Source organism: Mytilus galloprovincialis, chromosome 9 (assembly GCF_965363235.1).
Source record: "Mytilus galloprovincialis chromosome 9, xbMytGall1.hap1.1, whole genome shotgun sequence".
NCBI classification, from domain to species: domain Eukaryota; kingdom Metazoa; phylum Mollusca; class Bivalvia; order Mytilida; family Mytilidae; genus Mytilus; species Mytilus galloprovincialis.
In genome coordinates, this window is record NC_134846.1 from 4103051 (window position 1) to 4128044 (window position 24994).

Sequence of the window (24994 nt, forward strand, 5' to 3'; positions counted from 1 at the left end):
TAATTTGCAACAGCTGACACTATAGTATCCTATAATGCACTGAAACCCTTGCCAATAACAATACCGTGATGATTGGTGTAGGCTTCTTTGCACATAAGAAACCATATTGCTCACCTTGTAATTTTTGTATCCTTCTAATCAGTAGCGTCGGGTTTGTTTATTTACACCAGAAATCAATGAAGCGATGAAAGTGCTGGAAACGAAATTACATCTTCGGTAAATTCCGTGATTTTAATATTTTCTAATCAATATGTCCAAGCAATGAAAAATAAATGGTTATTATTTTTATACATAGAGCATACGTTTTGTGTATTCTAAGCTGACGAAGAAATCTAACACAAAAGTATCTCAATCATTTAACCGTTTTAATACGCAGTTTAAAGTGTGAATTATACACATTACTGTCCTATTTTTAGAGAATAGCAATAATACATAAATGTACAGTTTCTTACCAAAATAGTGTGGTGCCGCTTATGTATACATAGAAGAACCAGTCCATATCTTACAGTATGCCAAGCAATACCTCTGGACGACTGACGTCACGAGGATTCTCTTCTACTTCCGTTTACTGTATTAACCACATGTATTATTATATTGCTGTCTACTGATTCATCAGATATACAGAGATTTACAGATATTAAAGGTATTCTGTTTATTACACATACACTTTACTTATTTGTACCATATCGGCACAACATTGGCGTCGTCGACAAAGAAAGAATAATTTTTAGCAAGTGAGGCGGACTCCACGAGGGCGCCTTTGCAGATTTGAAAACTTTCCATACTTCATTTTTTTGTAAATTCATTACGTGCGCCTTACCCTAAATTTACATCAGATTGATTGTAGATTAATTGCATCAAATTTTTACAGTTTAGCACGTATGATATCTTTATATTTGATATTTTTCATCAGATAAGGTTAGGAACTTCCGGTTATCGCCATTAGGTCCTTCTTCACGGAAGTCATTTGTCTGCAAAACTCCATTGCGCAGACGCAAACCGGAAACAGTCTTCATTTCAGTAGATTGGTTTCGTATAATATTTTATACTGAACTTGGACTAATATTTTATATTAAAGAAGGTATATACACTCATAAATATTTATGAGCAACATATTATACACCGTATAATAAAGTACAGTGTGTCAGCTGAGTCTCTGTTCCAGTTCTGCCCTATTTTGTTGCCTGCATTTTTGAAATTGTAAAAGTAGTAGCTTTTATAAAAAAGCTGCATTGTTTATGTCTTGAGTCACACATAAAAGTTGTGATTTTGAGATTTATTTGCCTTGAGTAATTACTCAGTGCATATTGTCATATTGTTTTGAGTTGCATAATATTGTAATTTGAAATATTTAAGAATATTGTAATTTGAAATAAAGACAACATGGCAGGAATTGGGGATGAGAATGAACTGAAGGAAAACATTGAAACAGAGGAGTTGATACAAGATGACATATTCACAAAAGAAAATATAGCTGATACTACTTTGACAGAACCAGCTGAAAATACCAAAATGTCATTGGAACAGCTATACCAAGAGTTTCAGGCGGATAGAAAAGCAAATGCAATAAGAGCTGTTGAGACTGAAAGCAGGGTGAAACAAAGTGAGGATCGCATTGAACAGATTTTCCATGGTTTGTTAAATATTCAAGCTGAACAAAAAGAAGCAACAAAAATCAGTACAGAAAACATAGTGGCAATATCCCAACAAGTGCAACGGTCAGAACAGAGAATTGACAAGAAGATTGATGCTAACGGTAAACGTTTAGAAGAGTTAACATCGGATAAGTTTAATGCCTTGGGAAGGCGGCTAGACAAAATGGCTGCTGCTAATGATGAGGCAAGTACCGTGCAATTCAAGAGTGCATTTGAACACCCAGGTTCATTTCAGCAGATGGCATCAAGTGTTAGCGATTTGATTAACAAGAGAAATAAGGAAGTCAAGCTCCCTTCTATGGATACTCCTGTTCAACAGAAATCTGAAGCTAGTCCATATATTGCCAGTACTCCATTACTGCAAAATAAGCCTCCAGCATTTAGTCTCTCGCCAATTATGTCAATTGATGAGACTACACAGCCTGAATCTAAGGCAGGTACAACTCCAGTATCGAGTGACAAAGGTAATGTGTTAGGGCCCCCGGCTCTGCACAATACATTGTTGTTTCAACAGATTCAGGGCAAAGGCATGCCAGAAAGTGTTGGTAGTGACCAGGAGATCTATCATATGCAAGGTTCGTTGCCACTACTGAGTGACAAGGGAAGCGTGCCAGGGCCCTCGGCTCTGCACGGGACAAACTCAGGTATGGTAACACAGCATCCATTCAAAGGCATAGAGGGGGTATCCACTGAATACAAACCCCAACATAACACAACTCCATCAACGGCTACTTTTGCACCGTCCTATGTTGGTACACCATATGTATCTCAGGGTATCAATGTTAGTACACCTTTACACGTTGCACCAGCTACAAGTAGCGAATCATATGCAGCGTCCTTAGTACAGAGTAGACCAGCTCTGTACCCTCATATAGGATCAATGATACAACAGCCTCCGCCTGCGTTTATGACCCCTGTGATGACAACAGTAGCATCCACAGGCCCGTCACCAATGCAAATTGACACTAGCAGGTCTTCAAGATCACGCACTAAAAAGAAAAAGGAACGAAGCCACAGCTCTTCGTCAGACTCCTCTCTTGATAGGGAGTGCTCTAGGTGGCAGGAAAACTCTGGGGCGAGAGACAGGAGTAGAAGTCCTCAGCTTCCTAAAATGCAAGTTTTCACAGGAAGAGGTTTTCTTACGTGGGAAGCCTTTATCTATCAGTTTGAAAGAACAGCAGGAAGGAGACAATGGGAAAATAGGAAGAAAGTTTGCCGACTATTGGACTGTCTAGCTGATGTGGCTTTAGAATATGCAAGAAAGGTCAACATCGATGATGACTATAAGACTTTAAGGAAAGCACTGAAACAGCGTTTCAGCAAAAAGGACGAACCTGTATCAGCAAGACGCCAGTTGCAGTATGTGAGGCAGCAAGACAGTGAAACACTGGAGGAGTTTGCTGAACGGGTCCATTTTGTTGCAATGGATGGGTATGATAAATGTGACAATTCTGTCATTGATCAAATTGGCACAGAGGCATTCCTCAGAGGTTGCAAGGACAAAGAGGCTGCCCGTCACGTGATTGAAAGGAACCCAGAGTCCATCAATAAGGCGTTGAAAATCATGAAAACGTCCATAGCGAATCAGAAGGCTATTTATGGATCTAGAAGTCCAAATTTCGCTCACAGACAGGTCTCATTTGCTGATAGCGCTGGTAAATCACAGGACACAGAAAGTGCTAGTACTGTTAATAGTCCATTGGAAAAGGAAGTAAGGAACTTGACTCAACTTGTGACCAAATTGACAGAGGTGATGCTTTCTTCTGATCAACATACACGTGGTAGGTCTCCCGAAAGATATACACCACCTAAGTACAATGCATATCGATCACCTACACCACCTCCTAATCAAAGTTCATATAGTCCTCAACAAAGGTCATATAGTCCCCAACAGAGGTCATTTAGTCCTCAACGTCAACGTTCGCCATCACCACGACCAAATTCTAGAAATCAAGGCTACTTTAAACAACGGTCCCCTTCACCTGGCGACAGAGCTTATCCAAACTCTACTCCAACAACTGAGTCTTTAAATGCCAACGGGTCGAGCCGGTAGGCCAACACTCGACTCTAAAATCACATGGCCAAGGGAAAATACCACCCGACAAATCAGAACCGAGGCCCACGGCTTCGTCTGATATTGTTATAAGACGTACAATTGGGAAAAATTTGGCCGTACGGGGAACAGTATTTCAACAAAATGCAAGTATGATTGTTGATACAGCAGCTATGATTACACTCGTCAACGAGAAATTAATACCGGAGAATATAGAATGTTCCGAAACAGTGACGCTACGTGGTTTGGGCGAGCAACTGGTCATTGGCAAGATTATTAGGAACACACTCCTGAATATAGATGGATTAGAAATAAGGTGGGACGTGTGTAGGGCACCACTTACAGATGATGTCATTCTAGGTCTAGATATTCTGGATACGCTTGGTGCAGTCATCAACCTCAGCACTCCATCACTTACAGTTAACAACAGAGTTATACCTGCCTCATTCGTTACTGGATCTGATGATAGTGCTTCTCAACAAGTCTGCATTAAACGTACAAGTACAGTCCCGCCAAATTCAACGATGATCTTCAGCATAGATACACACAGAGGATCCGAACAAGAGTTTATTTTGGAACCATGCTCTCTTGCCAGTGGAGTTTTAGTTTCGCATGTTGTCGGAAAAGGCAAATCTTGCCCTGTAACTATTTTAAATGATGGGAATCGTTACATACGTATTAAAAAGGGTACACCGATAGGTCATTTAGAAGAGATTGACAGTATGATGGAGGAGACTTCGGAAGAAAGTGAAAATCGAACTCCAGATGTCCGTCGTGGCATCGTAGAAACACAAACCCAGGTGCCTACGGCACCAGGTTTAAGCCAAGAAGAATTGTCTGCGTTGCCATCCCATTTAACAGACCTGTATGAACGTTCTATAAAGCATGTAATTAGTCAAGATGATAAGTTAAAACTCAAGAAGTTATTAATCGAATACCAGGATGTCTTTGCACAGCACGACCTAGATCTCGGATGCCTTACAGCTGTCCGGCATAAAATAGATACCAAAGACCACGCTCCAGTTAAACACCGGATGCGAAGAACACCTCTTGGATTCCAAGATCTCGAACAGCAGCACCTTGACAAGATGTTACAAGCAGGTGTCATTGAGCCATCATCTTCTGAATGGGCCTCAGCTCCAGTCACTAGTAGCACGATTTCAGTCTGAAACGGTCATTTTGGTCTGATCGCATCTTGATTGACTGGATTTACCGCTAGAGAAATTCGTCAAGATATTTAAGGTCGTTCAGTCGTCGTTCAGATCGATAGCCTCATCAGGTAAATCAGTTCGTTAAGGCATGTCAAGACGGAAAAGACTGAATCGTCTAGCGGGCTGTTAAGATCCGTTACGACTGTGTCAGACCAAAACAGACTACGGATAGAAAATTACGTTAAGATGTTGTCAGACCGTGTCAAGGCATGTTCAGATTTTTAAAATTTGGATAAAAAACGGGTGAAACTTTCACAGTGATTATCAGGGGTTGCTCCCCTTTTAAGAATAAAATAAAAATTAGAAAGAAGACGGTTTATGTTAACTGAAAGTGTACCATGTCCCCTTAATTAAATAGAAAAAATAATCAACTTTAATTCTTGCTTCTTCCTATTTAATTAATTAATATTTTTGATATTAAAAAAAATAAGTAGCTCAAAGTCAAACTGCTGCACAAACCGCTGCGACTTGAGTTAAAAATCAACAGATTGCCGAAGTATTATTTATTTATTGAATATTAAAGCATCTGAAACTTTATAAGTGATTGCAAATACATTTGTGCAATTACTGACTGGTGCCGTGGTGAAAAATTTGTCAACTTGACTTATCAGTTATAAATTAAAGAATTACAGATGTTCTTAAAAAAATACGGGATGTCGGGATGATCATAGTGACTTGAAAACGCGTAATCATGTTTAATTAAATTTTGATGTATTTTTTTTTAATATTGGAAATGAAAAAAAAACATTATCACTTATTTTCTTTATGTTTTCCATATAAATTTCATTTTGGGTAAATTTGAGGCAGGAAAAATCTATTAAATAACGAAAGTTGCCAATCAATCTCGCAGTGCACAAATTATTCGGAAGACTCTTGCAATACTCTACGTAGTTTAAGGTGACCCCAGAGGAGTATCGATTGAGGCACGCTATCGTTGGCGCCATTTTAGATGCTGAAGCCGAACAAACTACAACCTGTAAATTACATCGGAAATAGTAGACACCCGTAAGTAGATTTTTCTAATAGAAAACTATCTTATATTGCCACCGGCCTTATAATATCATTTATAAATGTAAAAATGTATAGATATATTGCAATTTGCAGAGTAAGAGCCTAGAGGCTCTCAGTTTCCGCACTCCATCATAACAAATTAAAATTGATAACTTGGCAGTGAATTCCGTGCTAATAAATGTTTGAAACATCACCACCTCAGTCTGACTTGAAAATCCCTTGTATTCACACAAAAGTATATTTCTGAACTTTCTATTTTAAAAAAAATATATGGAATGAGGGGGTGGGGATGGGGTGGGGGAAATATACCTTTTTGTGTTAACCTGTTATGGCCCTTTTCAAGGTGCTGGTAACTGTTATTTGAGATCAAGTTGTTCGTTAAATGTTATCAGCATTTTTTGTGACCTGTTTTTGCCAAAATCTAGGTGTTGTTAACCTGTTAACAGACCCCTATTGCCCCCCCCCCCCCCCCCTGATGAAATATTCACTGACAGAATTCACAAAGTAGTGTATTGAATATTTTTCTACACACTGTTATACATAGATATATAGGAAGATGTGGTGTGTTTGCCAATGAGACAACTATCCGTCCAAATAACAATTTATAAAAGTAAACCATTATACATGTGGTCCAAGGACACAGTTATCGTCCTTTGGTTTTCGTTTGTCTACGAATATAGTCCCTAGTGTAAACAGTGTATAACTTGCATGTTTTATTTGATACACTTTCCCCAATTTATTTCTTGATATTAAATGCATGCAATATTAAGTAGGGGGATGTAATTACATGTCAGTGTTCCAGCTAGGTTTTCAAAAGGGCAGGGTGCCAATCCTGAAAAGGGCATTTAACGCGCGATATGATAATATGAAAAGGGCATATTTTAATAAAATATTTGTGTTTATTCGTTGAATCACAGGTTATACAAGAACAACATCTTTAGCCCATATAGAACTCTATCTTTCTACTTTTAAGGCTGAAAAACTTGTCAAGCAGCTTGTCACACAAGTTTTTTTATCATTGCTTGGCACAGTTGAACTTTATATGCAGTATGTTTTGAAAGGAGATCTGTTTCATACTGTTTCTATGGTCTACCACATTTTACCAGTTTCACCTTTCTACCCCTGCTGTGCTTGATGGCAATACAGCACAAAACAGCTGTGCTCAGTAAATTCACAATTTTAGGATATAAAGCAACAGTGAAAAATAGTATCAAAAATAAAGAATACAGAAAAAGATGACCAATGCACCCTACCAACACTGCTACTAAGACCCTCTTTAACTTTTCCCATAACTCAAAATAAATACCTAAACATATATATTCTTAAGCAAGAAGTATGGAGACACATTTTAGAATATGTAAATGGGTTACTCAATGCTAGGAAAAAAATCAGATTGAGTTATCTTTCTTTATTCGGGTGTGCTCCTTCTTTGGAGGATTATAAACAGTACGTAAATATGATGTAAATATGATCACAATATGGCAGCCGATTTTGTTATTTTCGTATCAAAAATGAAGGCAGTCAATGACAAATACGTCTGAATTTTCTGTTTATTTTACAGAAAACAAGTAAAACAATGTCTTCAACGAGTTTATAATGGTTTTCCAACTTTCTGTCATTACGTTTCTTCCATGAAACTACGGTAAACATCGCAAATTGTGCCCAAGTTGTTGTATGCACATTTCTTCAAAGATAATTGCAGACTGACCGATTCTATTTGAACGAATTAATGTTGATGATCATTAATGACCCATCCGATAAACGGATTACCTATAACAACAGATTATGACACCAGTTGTAACCATTGATTAGCTTGGGGTGGTAAACAAAGTCATAATCTTTTCCCCAGGTAAAATTTAGTAATTAGCGTATCATATCAATACACAAATTAATATGCAATCGATCTTCAAAAAAGGCAGGGCGCCCTGGAAACTGTAAAAAGGGCACAGGGCGCCACTCGGAAAAGGGCGGGCGCCGCGCCCTCTGAAAACGGCCTAGCTGGAACACTGCATGTCAAAAAAAATTGGGTGCTGAATCTTTATGTTAAGAAGTAAATTAGTCCAGTTCTAAAAGGTCAAATTTTAGCACGTCTGAAGCTGTCAAACTGAATTTTACATCCCCTTAACACAGATTTGTCAATATTTTGAGTTAGAGCTGGTAGAAGTTTGTATAATTTTGATATTATTTGTCTCACTGGTAGTACACTACACTGTAAAATCATTTTGAGAAAGAGCAGGTGCAGATTTTTTTAATTTGAATTTATTGTCTAAAAGAAATGCACTACAAAATAACTGTGTTCTCGGGCCTAAGAAGGTCAAATTATGGCATTCAACTGGCAGCCTTAACTTGTTGACATTAAAAGAATGAAAGGAAGTATTGTCCACTGTCATTGATAATTTTTTACAATATTTGAATAAGAAACTTTCTTAAGGTGCAAGTGTAATTCAGAACATATGCGTGACAAGGCAATGAATATGAATAAATTATTTGAAAAATAACTAATCTGTACTTCTACTTAAAACTTAATGTATTTTGAAAAACATGAAAAATGTATTCTTAAAAGTACATGCATTAACACAGACTTTCAATTTTTCCTGAAGTTTCATTGGTGGAGGTTGACTTTTCACAGTTTGGTGGTCAAGGGGTCTCTAGTTCTGAAGTTTGATTATTAACTTTTTTCTACCCTTTATATTACATTATAAGAAGCATAAAAAGCAGTAGAAAGTGCTTGCCTAAATAAAAAAATCCCTTTCAGAAAGCTGTAAAATATCGTCATACATGTATATGAAAATCATTATTTTCTTTAATTTAAGAAAGGAAAAATGGGGAATTTAATAGCAGAGTCTTAAATACTTAGCTATTACTCAATTGTGTTCAATTTTAAACTATTTTATTCATCTCAGCTTTTTTGTACATGTAATATTCATTTGGTGACACTGACATGACTGATAGTTGATTTACATGTATAGATATCAGTAATAATAATTATAACAAGTTACATTTTTGTAACTAACATCTAAATCACACCCAGCTTCATATAAACCAGTACTGTCCTTATGCAAATTAAAATGTTACAGATTAGCACCATCACTCAGTTGAGAAAATATTGTTGATATATATTTGTACATGCATTGATAATTTAGTAGCAAGATTTTCTCAGATTTAAATTTTAAGTGGTTTCTATGTATTACATTGACCTATGGTTAGAGGAATGGTTAGGATCCGGCTTAGATGTTTAACCCCGCCACATTCTCAATTTCTGTATGGTGTCTGTGCCATGTATCATGTGTATATTTGTTTGTTATTTTTTTGTACATAATTTAGGCCAATAATTTTGTTGTTATATGAAGGATTTCACTAATATACAACAGCAATTTATACCTGAAATTTCAACCAAGAAAAAAAGGTGTATAAATGCTCATTATTGAAGGCTGTTTACCATGTTCACCTATATTTGCTAACTGCTACAATATTTGATCTAGTGGAGACTTGTATCAATAGTAATCATACATATACATTTTTGTACATGTACACGTACCACGTAATTAATATATTAAAAATAGCTGGCCATTTAGTTATGGAACATGAGAGACATACATTGTCATTGTAAGACCTTAAATTAAGATTTATTTAGAGTCTGATAAAACCGGGCTGTACTGGAGATACAAATGTACATGTAGGTGTAGAGTGGTCATTAAGGAAATGAATTGCAATGACCATAGTCAGAGCAATTTACATATTTTTGTATGTATAGTGCATGTAGTTGTTTCGTGGTAATAAGGGGAAATTGAAAAACCATCTAGTTATTAAAATGTATAGCAACACATCCATAGCATAATTTATAAGAAAACCACTTCAGATAGCATCACATTAAAAATTGTAAAATCACATTACCATGAAGTTAAAAGGCCCTTGGGAGAACACTGTGAGTAACTATAGAAAGATGAACAAAAGTTTGCTCGTTTATGGTTCAGTGTATGCTGTTCACCTTTACATTTACCTGATTTATATTCAATGTCCTTTGGTCTGTGATGGCATTGTCATATATTGTAAATCATACTAGATATCTTTTAACTATAAAATTTAAACACACTGATAAAATTTAATAGCTGGCATGGAGACAGGGCTCACATGCTTCAGAATCATAGGGATACATTGCAAGTGACTCTCTTTGAAACAGATAGGGAGAAGTGGAGATTTGAGAGAGAAGTGCTCTAGTACTATAGTATTAAGTGTCTACCGGTATGATGAGTTTATATATGTAAATAATGTTCTTTTTATATTGTTCAATTCAAGTTGGAGTATACAATTTAAGTCCAAATCTTTTAATTATCATAAAAATAAATTATGTTTCATTGACTTGTTAAGAATGATCCATGAAAGCAACTAAATAGAGAATGGTCAGGTGACAACAGCATGACTAGATTTCACTTTTGATGGTTAGGCAAAAGGAATTGATTGGAAAGCGACTTGAACACTGATGTCGCCTGCTAGCATGAGCCATGAATTAGACATTGTATTTTATTTATTTTAGAATCTGACATACATGACATATGACTAAGATTTACTTCTAGTCAATTAGCAAAAATCTTCTGGAAATCTATTCATGCATGGCAGATTGAACTACCATTTGATTTTTATGGGGGGGGGCTAGGATGAAATTTGAAAAAAATAGGCAGGACAGGAGTTTTGCGTAAAAAAAAGGCAGGATGAGACACTTTGCAAAAAAAAAAGGCAGGATGACAATTTAGGTAAAAAAAAGTCAGGATAAACTATAATAAAAAAAAAGGCAGGACCGAATAGAGTGAAAAATAAAAAGGCAGGACAGAGATTACAACTAAAAAAAAAGGCAGGACAAAATTTTTCATCCTAGCCCCCCCCCCCCCCCCATAAAAATCAAATGGTAGCTCCCTTAAGACAATATTGTATTTTATCAAACTATGGCCACGTTCCTAGCTTAAGTTACAGCTAAGATAAAGAGTGATGCAATTTCACCATCTCTTATAAGGTTACCATAAGAGTCTTGTATTTTCATCACAAAGAAGTGTTACATGTACTCCTTTGAATTATAGAATAAGTTAACATCAGTAAATTAAGTCTCAAATAAACTTTATTTCATCACCAAACATAAAATCAGGACCATTTTCCCCATTTCAAGCCTCTGTAAGTTTTCTTCTATTTTCACCATGTACACACATGCGCAAAGTCAACTTTCGAATACACATCCTAATTGGAATTTTGAACATCAGGAGTTTGTAAACATTGACCAATAAGACAATGATTTAAAACATAATGAAATATTGGCAAGCTAAAAAGGTAAGACCAGTTCGAGTCTATGGACATTTCATGCTTTTCTTAATCCCACTGACTTCATTCTTTTTTATACGGCCGCAAAAATAAAAATAAAAATATGGTTGTATATTGGTATCACGGATTGTTTTCGAATTATAACTTTTGTATTTATATAAGTTAAAAGAAATCAAAAAATTTTAACACAATGTTTATAACCACAAAAGAGGGGTTAAATATCTATTTTTTGTATGTTAAATTAACTCACATAAACTCTTGTAATATGATAGGGGGTTAGGGGGGATATTTGTAGATCATAACATTATGTTGAATAACAACATAAAAAGAAATTTGTCTAAATATATGTAAAATTAATTCCTAACTTTTGTCTCATTTAGGTTAATACATTGTACGTGTACAAAGTGATGGTTACATTACCTTAGATGAATATGGATTTTTCTGGTTATTTTGATATATGTGGTAAGTACAATATACAAATAATTAAAAATGTTAATTCGTACAACTGTATTTTTTTATGGTCCTGGGGCTGGCCTGTTATCATTTTTATACCCCATGGAAAGAAGACACAGAGAGTATAATGTTTTTGACCCGTCCATCCGTCAGTCCTGTTTCTTGTCATAGCAACTCCTCTGAAACTACACTGTAACAGAATTTAATGAAGCTTTTTGAAGATAATAAGGACATACTACGTAGATGTGCATAAAGACAGGATTTTTTTTTATATTTTTCTTATCATAATTTAATTTCTCCTATAAAGACAATGTGTGGATGTGGGACATGTATCCTGATAATAGTGAGTGCAGTTGTGGGAAATGTTGTATATTATTTAATGCTATCGCACAATTCAGTGACAATGCAAGTATTAATTGCATCCACCCCTCAGTCAGTGTCTAGCGACTTGAGTTTACATCTATTAATTAACTAGAACAAACCCGCGAAATTGCAGGCATTCAAAGCGTGTTTGAAAGTATGTAAAGTGTCATAGGAAGGATTTTGTGGTTGTTTGTTTGTTTAAGTGTTTCATATTTGTTTTTCGTTCATTTTTTGTACATAAATAAGGCCGTTAGCTTTCTCCTTTGAATTGTTTTACATTGTCATTTTAGGGCCTTTTATATCTGACTATGCCGTATCGGCTTTACTCATTGTTGATTTCTGTGTCATTTTGGTCTCTTGTGGAGAGTTGTCTCATTGGCACTCATACCACATCTTTTTTTTTTGTAAAAAAATTTAATAACTGAAGAATTTCAGAACAACAAATCATAGGTGATTTGGGACAGGATTATTGTTTTTATAGCCCGGCTCATGCTTTTTTCACAAAAAAATAAGTTTTTTTTGTTTGCTATTGATTTTAATAATACATGAATAACTTTTATATGTATGTTCAAAAGTATACAGAAAACCGCTAACCGGAAGTCAAATCTGACTTAGAATTTCATCTAACGACGAATATCAGACAGCAAATACACTTCATTCGTAGTATATGTATGTTTATAGTATACAGGAAAACACATACTGGAAGTCTAATCTGACTTAAAATTTCATCTAACGACGAATATCAGACAGCAAATACACTTCATTCGTAGTATATGTATGTTTATAGTATACAGAAAAACACATACTGGAAGTCTAATCTGACATATCAGGACGCCTTTTTCTCGTTTTTCTCCCCAAAAAACTAAATCTGAATAATTATATGAATGGATGACAAATGCAATTATGCACTGTACCTATAGGACACAGAGGCATGATGATTAATTTATTGTGGAAAGAAGAGAATTGACACACATCTGGTTAAATAGTATAGATATTTCTGGCATTATTTCTATTATTCAATATTGGTTGTTTTATAAACCAGATTCTCAACACCATTTCAGTCTTTGTTGAGAAGTTTCATACCAAATTTTATGTTTTATAATATTATTAACTACTGATCTTGAAATTAAAAAACCACATACAGTCCTTGTTCTGTAACATGTGTAGATATACATGTACATTTGGTTCTGTCAATTTCTGTTAAGTTTGTAGTACATATGTTCATTCGTAAGTAAGCAAAATGTGAAGTATTAATTCGGTGCTGTGAATGCCAAACCTCTATTTCTATGGCTGAGCTGGTAGATAAAAAATATTTAAAGAAAGACTTGATGATGTTATATTTGCCTTTGGCATTTCTTTTAATAAATACAATGTGGAATATACATGTATATTGATGATCATACATGAATGAAAAAATGAATATATATATATATATATATATATATATATATATACAAAAAATATAAAAATATGTATATCCTAATTTATCCTTCCTCACTCATTTAATCATACATGCATGTATCGTGTTTTGTCGAATTTACAAAAGATCAATACATGAAAGTTTTGGGCATTCTATTTTAGACATTTACAATGTAGAAACATGAGAAATATAATGCCACAATTTTAGGTGCTGTAATCATTAGACTAGGCCTACAATTTATCTTTAATGTTCATACAATTTCATACAGTTAGGTTTTGATGATATCAGTCTTTTGGGTTTTAAAGTAATATTCTTTCATTTGGTTTTTTTTTTTTTAGCTAATTTAGGGATGACTTGATGATGATAAGATATGTCAATAAAAAATCGTTATGAACAAAGTACAAGGTTTATAAAAAAAACTGTTCTGGTTACACAAACAATTTGAGTTATATATTTCAATTAAAAAAATTCTTAAACATTCTCAAAGTTGCTCATACCAAGTAAACAGGGACAGTTTGATAGGTTTTCAATTTTTGATATATATATTATTTTATAATAAATAACATGTGATAACCATGATAACAGAAATATAATTTAAAAATGTTGACAATAATGGATCAGTTTTTTTTCCCAAGCTTCATCGGCTGGTATCTCATCAGTTGGAACAGTTGATTTTTCCTCAGTTGGAACAGTTGATATTTCGTCAGTTGGAACAGTTGATATTTCGTCAGTTGGAACAGTTGATATTTCATCAGTTGGAACAGTTGATTTTTCTTCAGTTGGAACAGTTGATATTTCATCAGTTGGCTTTGCAGCATCTAAGTCTTGAATGGGTGTTGCTTCATATATTATATGATCATGATGATCTGTATCATTGGACTTGTGATGAATTTCTGCTCTAATTGTTATGTTGGCTCCAGCAGTTTTGTTTGCTTCAACCGGTGTGTTGGCTTCAAGGTCTGTGTTGTTGGTATCAGAATCATCTTGCTGGTTGAATTCTGGTTCTCGGTCAGGATCGATTGTCATCAGGTCTGTGCTTGTTTGGTCATCAAGGGGACAAGTTGATTCAAGTCTGAAATTAAAAAATCCTAATTAATAAGATAAGATATTAAAGATAATTGTATTCCAATTAAAGGGCCCATTTATTACAATGATTTTTATACGATCGCAAAAATTCTAAAAATTTTGGTCGTATTGATATCACGTTGGCGTTGTTATCTGCGTCGTCAGAGTACTTTAAGTTTTCGCCCTCTAACTTTAGTTTAAGTCAATAGAAATCTATGAAACTTGAACACAAGGTTAATGACCATAAAAGGAAGGTTTGGATTGATTTTGGAAGTTTTGGTCCTAACAGTTTAGGAATTAGGGGCCAAAAAGGGCCCAAATAAGCATTTCTTGGTTTTCACACCATAACTTTAGTTAAAGACATAACAATATATCTATTATTAACAGGCAAATATATTCCATGAATTAATATGTTCATGTTGAATATTTTATACCCCATTGTCCAGAAGTAATGGTCTAAAATATGATCTTATATGGATAATAGAAATTATGATGAGTCTGTGCTATCTAAGATGGCTGCTAGTTGAGGACTTGATTAACCATATAAGCAACATTCTGACTTTAACAGTGCTTACTGAAAAATGACAATAAAATCTTTAGGGTAGGCTATTTTTAAGCCTCTAGTTTGTAATAGGGGATAATGAACCTTCAATAATGTTAAAAAGTGCCACTTATAGTGTTGAGCTTTTTTTATGATGCATTTTATTTTAGTCCGTCATTGATTTTGATTTAAGGATGCCCTACCTTTTTGTCTTATTAAGCATCTGACGCACTGTTTGTCCCTGTGTTTCAGCTCTTTGCCTGTAATTAAAAAAGTAAAATATAAAACAAATCGCAATCGAAACAGATTAAGACAAATTTATCATAAATCAAATTAATATAATTAGGACCAATCATGGTCTTTTGATTTGAGGTATTAGTTTATAACCATGATAACCTTGAAATATATCTCAAGGTGACCTTTTGACAATTGAAATGACACTTTAAACTTATTTTCTTCCTTCATACATTGTCATATTTGAATACATGTTTTTGGTGATAAGACCTTCCAGAACAATTTTTAAACGCCCGTCAAAATTTTGAGATGTACATGTATTTTGTAATAAAAATGTCAGGTGTCAGTCAAGAACGACTTATCCAAATTTCATGAAACTTATTATAGTTGTTTATTATGAGGGTCAAATGATCTGTATACTTTTTGGTGAAAACAAGATTAAAACTTTTTGAGTTACGGCACTTTCTTAATAAAACAGGTGTGTGTTTTTCACATGTCATACTGTAGATCTAAAACGATTTAGATCATTGCTTAAAACTTTACACACTTCTAAGTTATAATTTAATCTTAAGATCGATATACTTTTTTGTGATGATTCAAAATTTTATTTTTCAGTTATTTAGTATTTTGTAAAAAAGGGGAAGTTTTTTTTACATGTCATGCCATATCTCAAAAAAAAAATTAGGATTAGTGCATAAAACTTTACACACTTCTTTGTTATATTAATCTAAGGATCTGTATATTTTTGGTTTTGATTCAAAATTCAATTTGAGAATGTGCTATTATCATGATTATCTTGTAAACCGTCTAGATCCCCACCCCTAAACCATATATATTCTTGTATCAGGGTTTGCAAAAACCCTGGTTTTATGAGTATTGCCCAGCCCAGTGGGAAATACTGGGAAAACCCGGGTTTTACTGGGTTTTAGTGGGTAATAATGGGCAATACTGGGTAATATAAAATACTTGTCTGAATTTTAAAGAAGATTCAGTGATACACAAATTTAATATATTTAATAAGATATTTATACCCTATTTTGTTTGTCTAGCATTTGTCTAGATTGTCAAACTGTAAATATAAAGCAAAACAATTTTTTCTTTCAAATAGATAAAACTCCTAATTTAAGAATTAACAATTACTTTGTAAGAAAAATTACAATTAAATAATGTCACTAATTAATTAGTAATTATTCAGATTAGAACACAGATTTGTTTATGTAACAATAATCAGCCCTTATAATTCTATAAGTTTTATTGGCATGACCCCTTAGGGTGTTTATTTAGCAATATGAATGTATAACAAATAAAATTAACAAGTCACTTAAACACTGCAATAAAATGCATGTTTCAAAGTTTGGATTATTAAAATAATGTTTTGTAATTAAAAAGGTATCTTTAAATGTACAAATCTTCTGTTCTGCCTACATATAGAATTAATAGAGAAGAGAATGAAATTGAGAATGATATATTTCTAGAAATGACTGTCAATGGTTATCTGTATAAAAAGTATATATTTAGCTGTTATACTATGAAACTGTACCAAGTCTTTACTATTTAGTGTTAAAATAAGCTTAGAAAATCATATTGCCCAGTATTGCCCACTATTACCTATTTCTGGGAGTATTGCCCAGCCCGGGAAAACCCGGGTTTTCCCATCCGGGAATTCCCGGGCGGGTAATACTTTGCCAACCCTGTCTTGTATGGGACAATAAAACAAATTAAATGATAAAAAAGGGAAGTCCCTGGGGGTCACCTCACCCTATTCAATTTAATAATGTGCTTTTATCTTGTAATCAGACGAGATCCCCACCCCTAACCAAGAAATATTGGGTAATAAAACAAATGAAATGAAATAAAAGGGAAGCCCCTTGGGGTCATACCCATCCCCTCTTGGTTAAAAAGTTGTAAACAGTCCCCACCCTTAAACCATATATATTCTTGCATGGAACAATAAAACACATCAAATGATGAGAGTCCATTGACTGTCATTAAACCAAAACTATTCATGAAAAAAATAAAATTACGTACTTGAGGTTACCATAGTATTGTCTGTTGACTTTTGACCTTCTAATAGCACGGTTTAACTTTTTGTTGGTTTTTGGTGATGAGCGTATCTCTGGAAACATCTCTCTAACAATTCCAATTGTCTTGTGTCTATTGTCGGACACTTCATCTAGGGTTCTTATGGCTCTCTGCAAGTGTAAAATGATTTTAATTTAATTTAAACTAAAAACAAATTGGAGAAAAAATGAATGACTACTAAACATATGGCGGGTTTTTTTTTATACCCCAGGAATAGTGCAGTAGGATTACTTTTTTCAGAGATATGATTCTTGGACTAAAAATAGTCACTTAAATGATAAATTTACAACACTTTTGGTCTTCTTTCTTGAGGATGTTGATTTGATATAATTTGTCAAATAGTATACACTGTGACAAGTTATAAATCAAGTTCGGATTTTGTTCCAATAAAATGAATTTGTAACAGGTACCAGGGATCTCCATGGATGAAAATTGAACCATGGAGGAACTTTCATCATCATAAACTGTATCATACGCCGTACAGTGTAGCACGATGTAATGTATTTCATCCCTCCACATAAGTATGGGTGAACATGCTAATTTATTTTATTTGAATTATATTTATTTGAATTTTCATTATAAATACTATATAGAAGTATATATTTTCAATGATTGCCGTTTTTATTAACCCTTCAAAGGCCAAGCCCTCATGCCCCTACCTTTCCCTAAGTCGAGAATAACCAATAGCTGTCACGAAGGTCCCAATGCATTTTTCTTGCTATTTTTTGGTAATTGTTATGGGGGTTAAAAATTATGTGGAGCTTATTTTTCACGGACACTGTCAAATTCAGTAGTCATGAACCCATTACCAGTATGGCTGGTTTGCAGTAGTGCGGATGTATCAATTTGATTATAAAATACGAAATGTTTGCACCTGTACAGAAGTTGTCGTTTGTTTATGTAATATATACGTGTTTCTCGTTTCTCGTTTTGTTTATATAGATTAGACCGTTGGTTTTCCTGTTTGAATGGTTTTACACTAGTAATTTTGGGGCCCTTTATAGCTTGTTGTTCGGTGTGAGCCAAGGCTCCGTGTTGAAGGCCGTACTTTAATCTATAATGGTTTCCTTATTAAATTGTCATTTGGATGGAGAGTTGTCTCATTGGCACTCACACCACATCTTCCTATATCTATATATTATTGTTACAATACAGCAGTACTCAAGTTATTTCTGATGAAATAACAATTACTGTTCTACGCCTTATTTTGTACTTCTTAAAAAAGGGGGATGCTGATTGCGCAAGTCAAAATAAAAGCATGTGTTCATCTTGTTAAAACTTTGTAACTGGATTATCAATTTATTTATTTGATCTCTGAATTATCATAAGCATTTGCGGAAACTTAGTTAGATAATTCGACAAATAAATCGTTTATCTTCAGATAATATTCTCCTGTCTGTTTTGTTGATCTATCTGTACAAGCTCAGGTACAAGTGATTAGCGATCTTAATCTGGTTATCCCTAATGGATTATACTATAAAAACAGCCTGAGGGTTATGCAATAACATGCATTTGATTAAAATTGCTAATAAAATGGTGTCAGGCTATAAAAACTTTCCAGTTTTGAACCATGGCAGAAGACAATTGAACGATGGCACAAGTCATTTGACGATTGCGCAAGACATTTGAACGTTGGGGGGGCGCTATCATTAAACAGGCCATGGAGATCTCTGAGGTACATGTAGTGATTTGCAATACTCACAGAAATCAGAATGCTAAATGTTTATATATTAATTTTTCGTTATAATGATCTGAGTTAATATCAATCACACAATTCCAAATTCACTAAAATCTGTCTTTTTTTTCAGAACTTGGGAAAAGTAAAAGGACTCAAAGAAGACAACAACAGAATTATTTTAAAACCATCAGTAATTCAATCAAGGAATCTTCATATCTGAAGCCAAACTTTTTACCGATAGAGAATAATGATGATTCACTTAGCGAAAAACTTCAAGAACCACTATATCCAGGTTGTCGTACAACACTACTTGACTCCTTGTTTAGACACTTCATAAATTTCAGCGCTAACAATGGAATGTCTAAAACAGCACTGAGCATGTGCCTAAAAAATGAGAAGACAGTATTACCAACTCCCAACTGCCTCCCTGAATCTTATAAGGAAGCATATCAAATGATAAAACCGATGATTATAGAAACAAAAAGATATGATGCATGTGTCAATGACTGCTTACTTTTCTGCAAAACAAGTGACAATGACCACTCATTAGACAGAGAATGTACAAAATGTGGAGAGCCAAGATACAAAGCAGAGTCCTTAAGTGCACGAAAAACTTTTACGTATATGCCTATTGGACCAAGACTTTCAAGGATTTTTGGAAGTGACAATATATGTAAGATTCTTTATTCCAGACAAGATCTTTGCAATGGAAAGTTAACTGACATAACTGATGGAAAGATATATAAATCTTGGTATGAAGATGGAGGAGTCTTTCAGGACATGGAGGAAAGCTGTACAGTTCCATTGGCACTTTTTTGTGATGGGCTTAATCCTCACAAAAGTATGGCAACTCAGAAGTCGATGTGGCCATTAATCCTCACCTGGCTCAATTTGCCTGTAAATGTCCGAAATATTTTAGGACCAATGATGTTGGTTGGCATTGTTCCAGGTACAAAGACAGAAGAGCCAAAAAACCTCGATCCATATTTGGACCTTTTAGTAGATGAATTGCTAGAACTGACAGAGTGCACAATGTTTAATGCCTACAGAGGAGCCCCTACATCAGTCCGAATAGCACTCCTGCATTACATGTGTGACATTCCCGCATTCAGCAAGATTTTACATGTTTCAAGCCAGGCTGCACTCCGTGGATGTCCTTATTGTAAGGAAGAAGGATTCTATTGTAAGTCTTTACACAAAGTGGTTCATATCAACAATAGAGCTTTTTTACCAGAAAATCATCCATTGAGAAAAGAAAAGAATGATTTTGCTATCAAAGGTGAGGACAGAGCAAGTAAACCAGAGTCTTATACAAAAGAAGAAGAATTAGAAATCAGAAACAGCTATGATCAACTTCCAAATCAAAACAGAAAATCTCTTTTACAGAAAAAAACAGGACTGAAAGGAAAATATAGCTTCATGAGACTATATGCTGTAAGTATATGCCATATAAGGCAACTTTATCATATATATATATATATAGTTATATTTCAGTCTCAACACCAGATCTTTACTCAAGTCCACCATGAAAAATTTTGTCACAAGATTTTCATGTCAATTTCTGTTTTAATGATGTCTACTTAAGAAGCTATTTAAAATACTATTATAAATTACAACGTATATGAATCAAGGAATTAATAGAAAACATGAAACATGTAGGGTCTTTGTGGTTGCTTTCAAGATATTAACCGTTTAGCAATTTGGTGGGAAGTGAATACCTCTAGATTTTTATGCATTTAACAATGGATGAATAGCATCAGTTTTCCTTCAGAAACTTTAAAATTAAAGGATTTTTATTTTAATAAGGCATCTTAATCAATATATGTTTTAATAAGATATAAAAGGAAAAGAAAGGGTTTTGGTAACAGAATGTGTCAATCGCACTCACTCACTACATCAGAAAAACCAGAGGATTCAGAATAACAGGCAAACATTCAAAAGCAAGGAACATTCTTAGACTTGATTTTATTTCATGGTTAATATTATTAACATGATTAAAGAATTGTGTTTTGATTACAAAATAGTCAGCAAGTTTGGTTTTTACTGTTTTCACTTTGGTTTATAATAGAGCAGGATCTGGAAAGCAATTATATAAATTCATAATCTTATTTTATATTTTATATCTCAAATCCAGTGTTTCTGTTCCGTTCTTGCATGTAAATCGCAAAATGGAATATCCATTTTTTAAATTGTTTCTCATGGTCATTTCTTTATTTTTTAGATTTACGATTGGTGTGTCTACATGATAATGTCTGGAAAGGTCAAACAAGATGGTATTGACATTGGTAAACTAGAGAGACTGCTTTTAGAAGATGAAAAAGATGACAGTTGTAGTACAAATGAGAAAACGTTCTCTATTGATGATAACATTTTGAGAGAAATGTCCAATGTTTATGACTTTTGTTTGGTAGCAAGAATGAGTAAGGAAGGCAAAGAACTTGCTTCATGCACAAGGTCCTATGGAAACACTACATATGGAAACACTGGCAGGAAAATTAATTTTTCACCTTTTTCCAATAACAGATCTTCAAATTCATATGTGTATACTGTAGATGAAAATTCAACAGATTCTTTAGTTGACAGTATAATATTTGGTTCAATTTGTAAGATTTTTGAGCACGTTTGGAGAGGACAAACATACACCTGGGTTTTGCTTGATATATTTGATGATGTAAGATATGAAGATGGATTCTGGAGTGTGTTAGAGCATAAAACCTCACAGAAACCTGTTATGTTGAAAGATGTCAGTGCTCCACAGATTGTTGGGAGAGAAAATGATAGACTTCATTATGTCCGTACATGTATCTAACTTGTAATTGATCAGTTTTCTTATTTGACAAAGTATATGTATATAGACAATGTTTTAAATTTCTCCAAAACTGCTGTTTAAATTTAACTTTTTTGATACCAATGTGTATGAATGTTAAATAAAAGCTCCTTTTCTTATAAGATACCATAAGAATCTTTATTTCAGACTGCAAAGTCAATATTTTTACATGAAACAGAATATTCTGTTCATATTTACACATATATAACTGTCTGAATACTGTATATTCAGAAATTATTGCGTGCATTTATTACTGATATTTTATCATTTAAGAATAAAATGCTATATTCAGAAATTTCCTATTGATTTAAAGAAAAATTTCAAAATGGGAGTTTTAATTATTGGAATGACTCTTAGCAAAAATAAAATAATTTCATAATATACAGTCCTGACAGTATTCATGATATGTTTATATATGAGTAGTTCTTTATTTATTATATATTGGAATGTAAGGTTAATTAAATAATTAAATCTTGAACTATTAAAGCTATTTAGAAAGATAGGGTTTTCGAGTATTTATCTTCAAAATAATTTAGACCATGTGTATTCTTTCTTACATGTACAAATGATACATGCTTGGTCAGAGAGTTTGACTGTTTCTATACAGATTTTGTGTACATAGATTTTTTTTTAATTCTTTGTATTAAAGAATTTTAACTATTTGTCAGTACAAACTGTACATACAATATAATATACCTAAATAAATCTATTTTATCTTGAGAGTCACACATCCTTTGAACCTGTACATAATTATAAATAAATTCAAGTGATCTCTTAAGATTGAAATTAATGCCAAGCCAAACAAATTTAAAGGATATATAAGTATAAAAGTTGGCTTATCAGGCTGACTTGTACTTACTTGTATTTTAAGTGAATACTGTTGTAACAGTGTGTATTAAAAAACGTTTTCAAACTCTAGCTCATGTATTTTATACTTATCAACAAAATCACACACTTATAATTTTATATAAAGTTAGTTTTTTTTCTGAATTGAAATAAAGATGATAAAAATTTATAGATAGGTTACTAGTTCACATTTTTGACACAATAAATTTTGAAGTTTAACTTATTTGTAAGGAAGAACATGTTTTTTGTTATTGAAAGTTTATAAAAGTGTATCATATGATCATTGATAATTATTATTTCTTAATTTGCAAGGGTAGTTTTACATGTGATAGCTTATATATTTGATCTTGCTGTATTGACTGACTTTCAGATGTGTAATTTGTTACATTGTGTTCATATAGTATGAATAAAAATATTCTTGTACACAAATATGTCCTTCTTCCATATAGCTGAAACGTTTTTAAACAAGTAAGAAGTTATATTGGCATCAGTTACAGGTCAATAATGTTTTCAGTCACTCTTAAGCATACCTGCACACTTATTGAGCGTTAAATTGTTTGTTTTTTTCAAAACCACATGAATAAATATACTCTGGACATGTATAAAAATGACAGAACAAGCCTAACATGTTTTTATATGAAAGAAAACAGTTAAGGTGGTACCTAACCCAACAGGGAGATAACTCTGTAAAATTTGAGTTATGTTGTGTTGTTAAGGGAAAAATTAGTGTTTGTCAAACTGCTATATATATATAACCAGTGTATTTTTTCTGAAAAAACGGTTGCTTCAAATTCTTTGTATTTTTATACAACCGCAAAAATTGAAAAAAAAATTTGTCAATTATTGGTATCACGTTGGCTTCGTCGTCGTCTGAAGACATTTGGTTTTCGCACTATAACTTTAGTATAAGTAAATAAGTATCTTTGAAATTTGAACACAAGGTTTATGACCACAAAAGGAAGGTTCAGATTGATTTTGGAAGTTTTGGTCCCAACAGTTGAGAAATTAGGGTCCAAAAGGGCCTAATTAAGCATTATTCTTGGTTTTCGCACAATAACTTTAGTATAAGTAAATAGAAATCAATGAAATTTAAACACAAGGAGGACTTTCAAATAACCATCTTCAACAAGTTAACTCATACAAATAAGGCAACATCTTTAATTTTTTTCACAAGATTCATTACCATGATGCATCATGAATATGCATGAAAACATTTCCACTGTAAGTAAAGCAAACAACTAATAAGTCAATACGAGATTCACAATCAAATATGGAACAAATACACATATTTAATATGCACGCAATTCAACACAAATCTCACATGGTAAAACAGGATGTAAAACAATGAATGAGAGTTGTCTCATTGGCATGCATTCCACATTCCTCTAAATACCAGTTATTTCAGATATTTCCTATTAATGTTGTACCTAACACTACCGGGAGATAGCTCTGTAAAATCAGCTAAACGTTTTAATTACGTTGTTTTGTTAAGGGGAAATTCAGCTTCTGAATGATCAAAATTACTGTCTGTCAAACTGCTATATAACCAGTGTAATTTTTCTGATAAAATGGTTGGTTCAATTTTTTTTATATTTTTGTCAAAAGGTCGAAGTAAATACTTCAAAACTTTGTGAAAATTAAACGAGCCAAATTAATTTTAGTGAAAGTGGTGTGTACCACCTTAAACTTATATTTTATGTGGTGTACTCACATGAAGCAATGAATGGGCAACATTGCCCCTGGTGAAGTAACTGTCGGAACTGTATCCGTAGCTAATGCCTGGATCTGTTTGTGTTGAGATTGTTGCTGTGGCGACTGGTTTCCAACAGCTGCATGGCTCATTGTGGGCGATGAGTTTGGCACAACATAAACATCCAATAGTACATATAGCGCGATTATAATGAGCAGGTTGAGAACCGGGTTGGCTGAAGCTAGTATCCATGATTTATGAAATAATCACGTTTGAAAATGATTGTTTATATATGAGGGGGGCTTACATCAGGGAGGCCATACCTCCGTCTGAGTGTACGGCAAGGGGTGCAGGGTATTGTCATAAATTCTCTGGAACTATGGAACACTTACCTGTCAGTAGATGTCAACCCTAATTAATATACTTTGTGTTGTTGTAACTATTACCTTGTGTTTGTGTACACATATTAATCGGACATTCTAAAAAAGAATACTTTTAATAAACTACATTTCATAGTAACAAAGAAAATATATATTTACAATTATTAATACCATGCAC

The 24994-nt window shown here is 33.6% G+C and overlaps 1 protein-coding gene and 1 long non-coding RNA gene across 4 annotated transcripts; one reads left to right on the forward strand and one right to left on the reverse strand.

Moving 5' to 3' along the window:
* Window positions 1–4873: 4873 nt before the first annotated feature.
* LOC143044281 (uncharacterized) lies at window positions 4874–20491 on the forward strand. The gene is made up of 3 exons (XR_012968619.1): window positions 4874–5924; window positions 11618–11699; window positions 19204–20491. It is a non-coding gene; the product is annotated as an uncharacterized LOC143044281 (long non-coding RNA).
* LOC143044280 (uncharacterized) lies at window positions 13548–24698 on the reverse strand. 3 transcript variants are annotated; one of them, XM_076216216.1, is made up of 4 exons: window positions 24458–24542; window positions 17342–17505; window positions 15283–15339; window positions 13548–14545 (listed from the first exon to the last, which is right to left on the reverse strand). In XM_076216216.1, the coding sequence occupies exons 2-4, from the start codon at window positions 17437–17439 to the stop codon at window positions 14068–14070; spliced, it is 633 nt and encodes a 210-aa protein (XP_076072331.1). In that variant the 5' UTR covers window positions 17440–17505; window positions 24458–24542; the 3' UTR covers window positions 13548–14067. The 3 variants fall into 3 exon arrangements, with proteins under 3 accessions (XP_076072331.1, XP_076072330.1, XP_076072332.1); XM_076216215.1 differs by lacking the exon at window positions 17342–17505 and having other exon boundaries at window positions 24458–24697; XM_076216217.1 differs by lacking the exons at window positions 15283–15339; window positions 17342–17505 and having other exon boundaries at window positions 24458–24698.
* Window positions 24699–24994: the final 296 nt, after the last annotated feature.

Excerpts from the sequence above, each read along its gene's own strand:
- LOC143044280 (XM_076216215.1), bottom strand. The coding sequence starts at position 24,588 with ATGAGCCATGCAGCTGTTGGAAACCAGTCGCCACAGCAACAATCTCAA. Across the intron at positions 15,340-24,457 it reads TTGCCCATTCATTGCTTCAT|GCAAAGAGCTGAAACACAGG; the intron begins GTGAGTACACCA and ends TTTTAATTACAG. Across the intron at positions 14,546-15,282 it reads ATGCTTAATAAGACAAAAAG|ACTTGAATCAACTTGTCCCC; the intron begins GTAGGGCATCCT and ends TTTTAATTTCAG.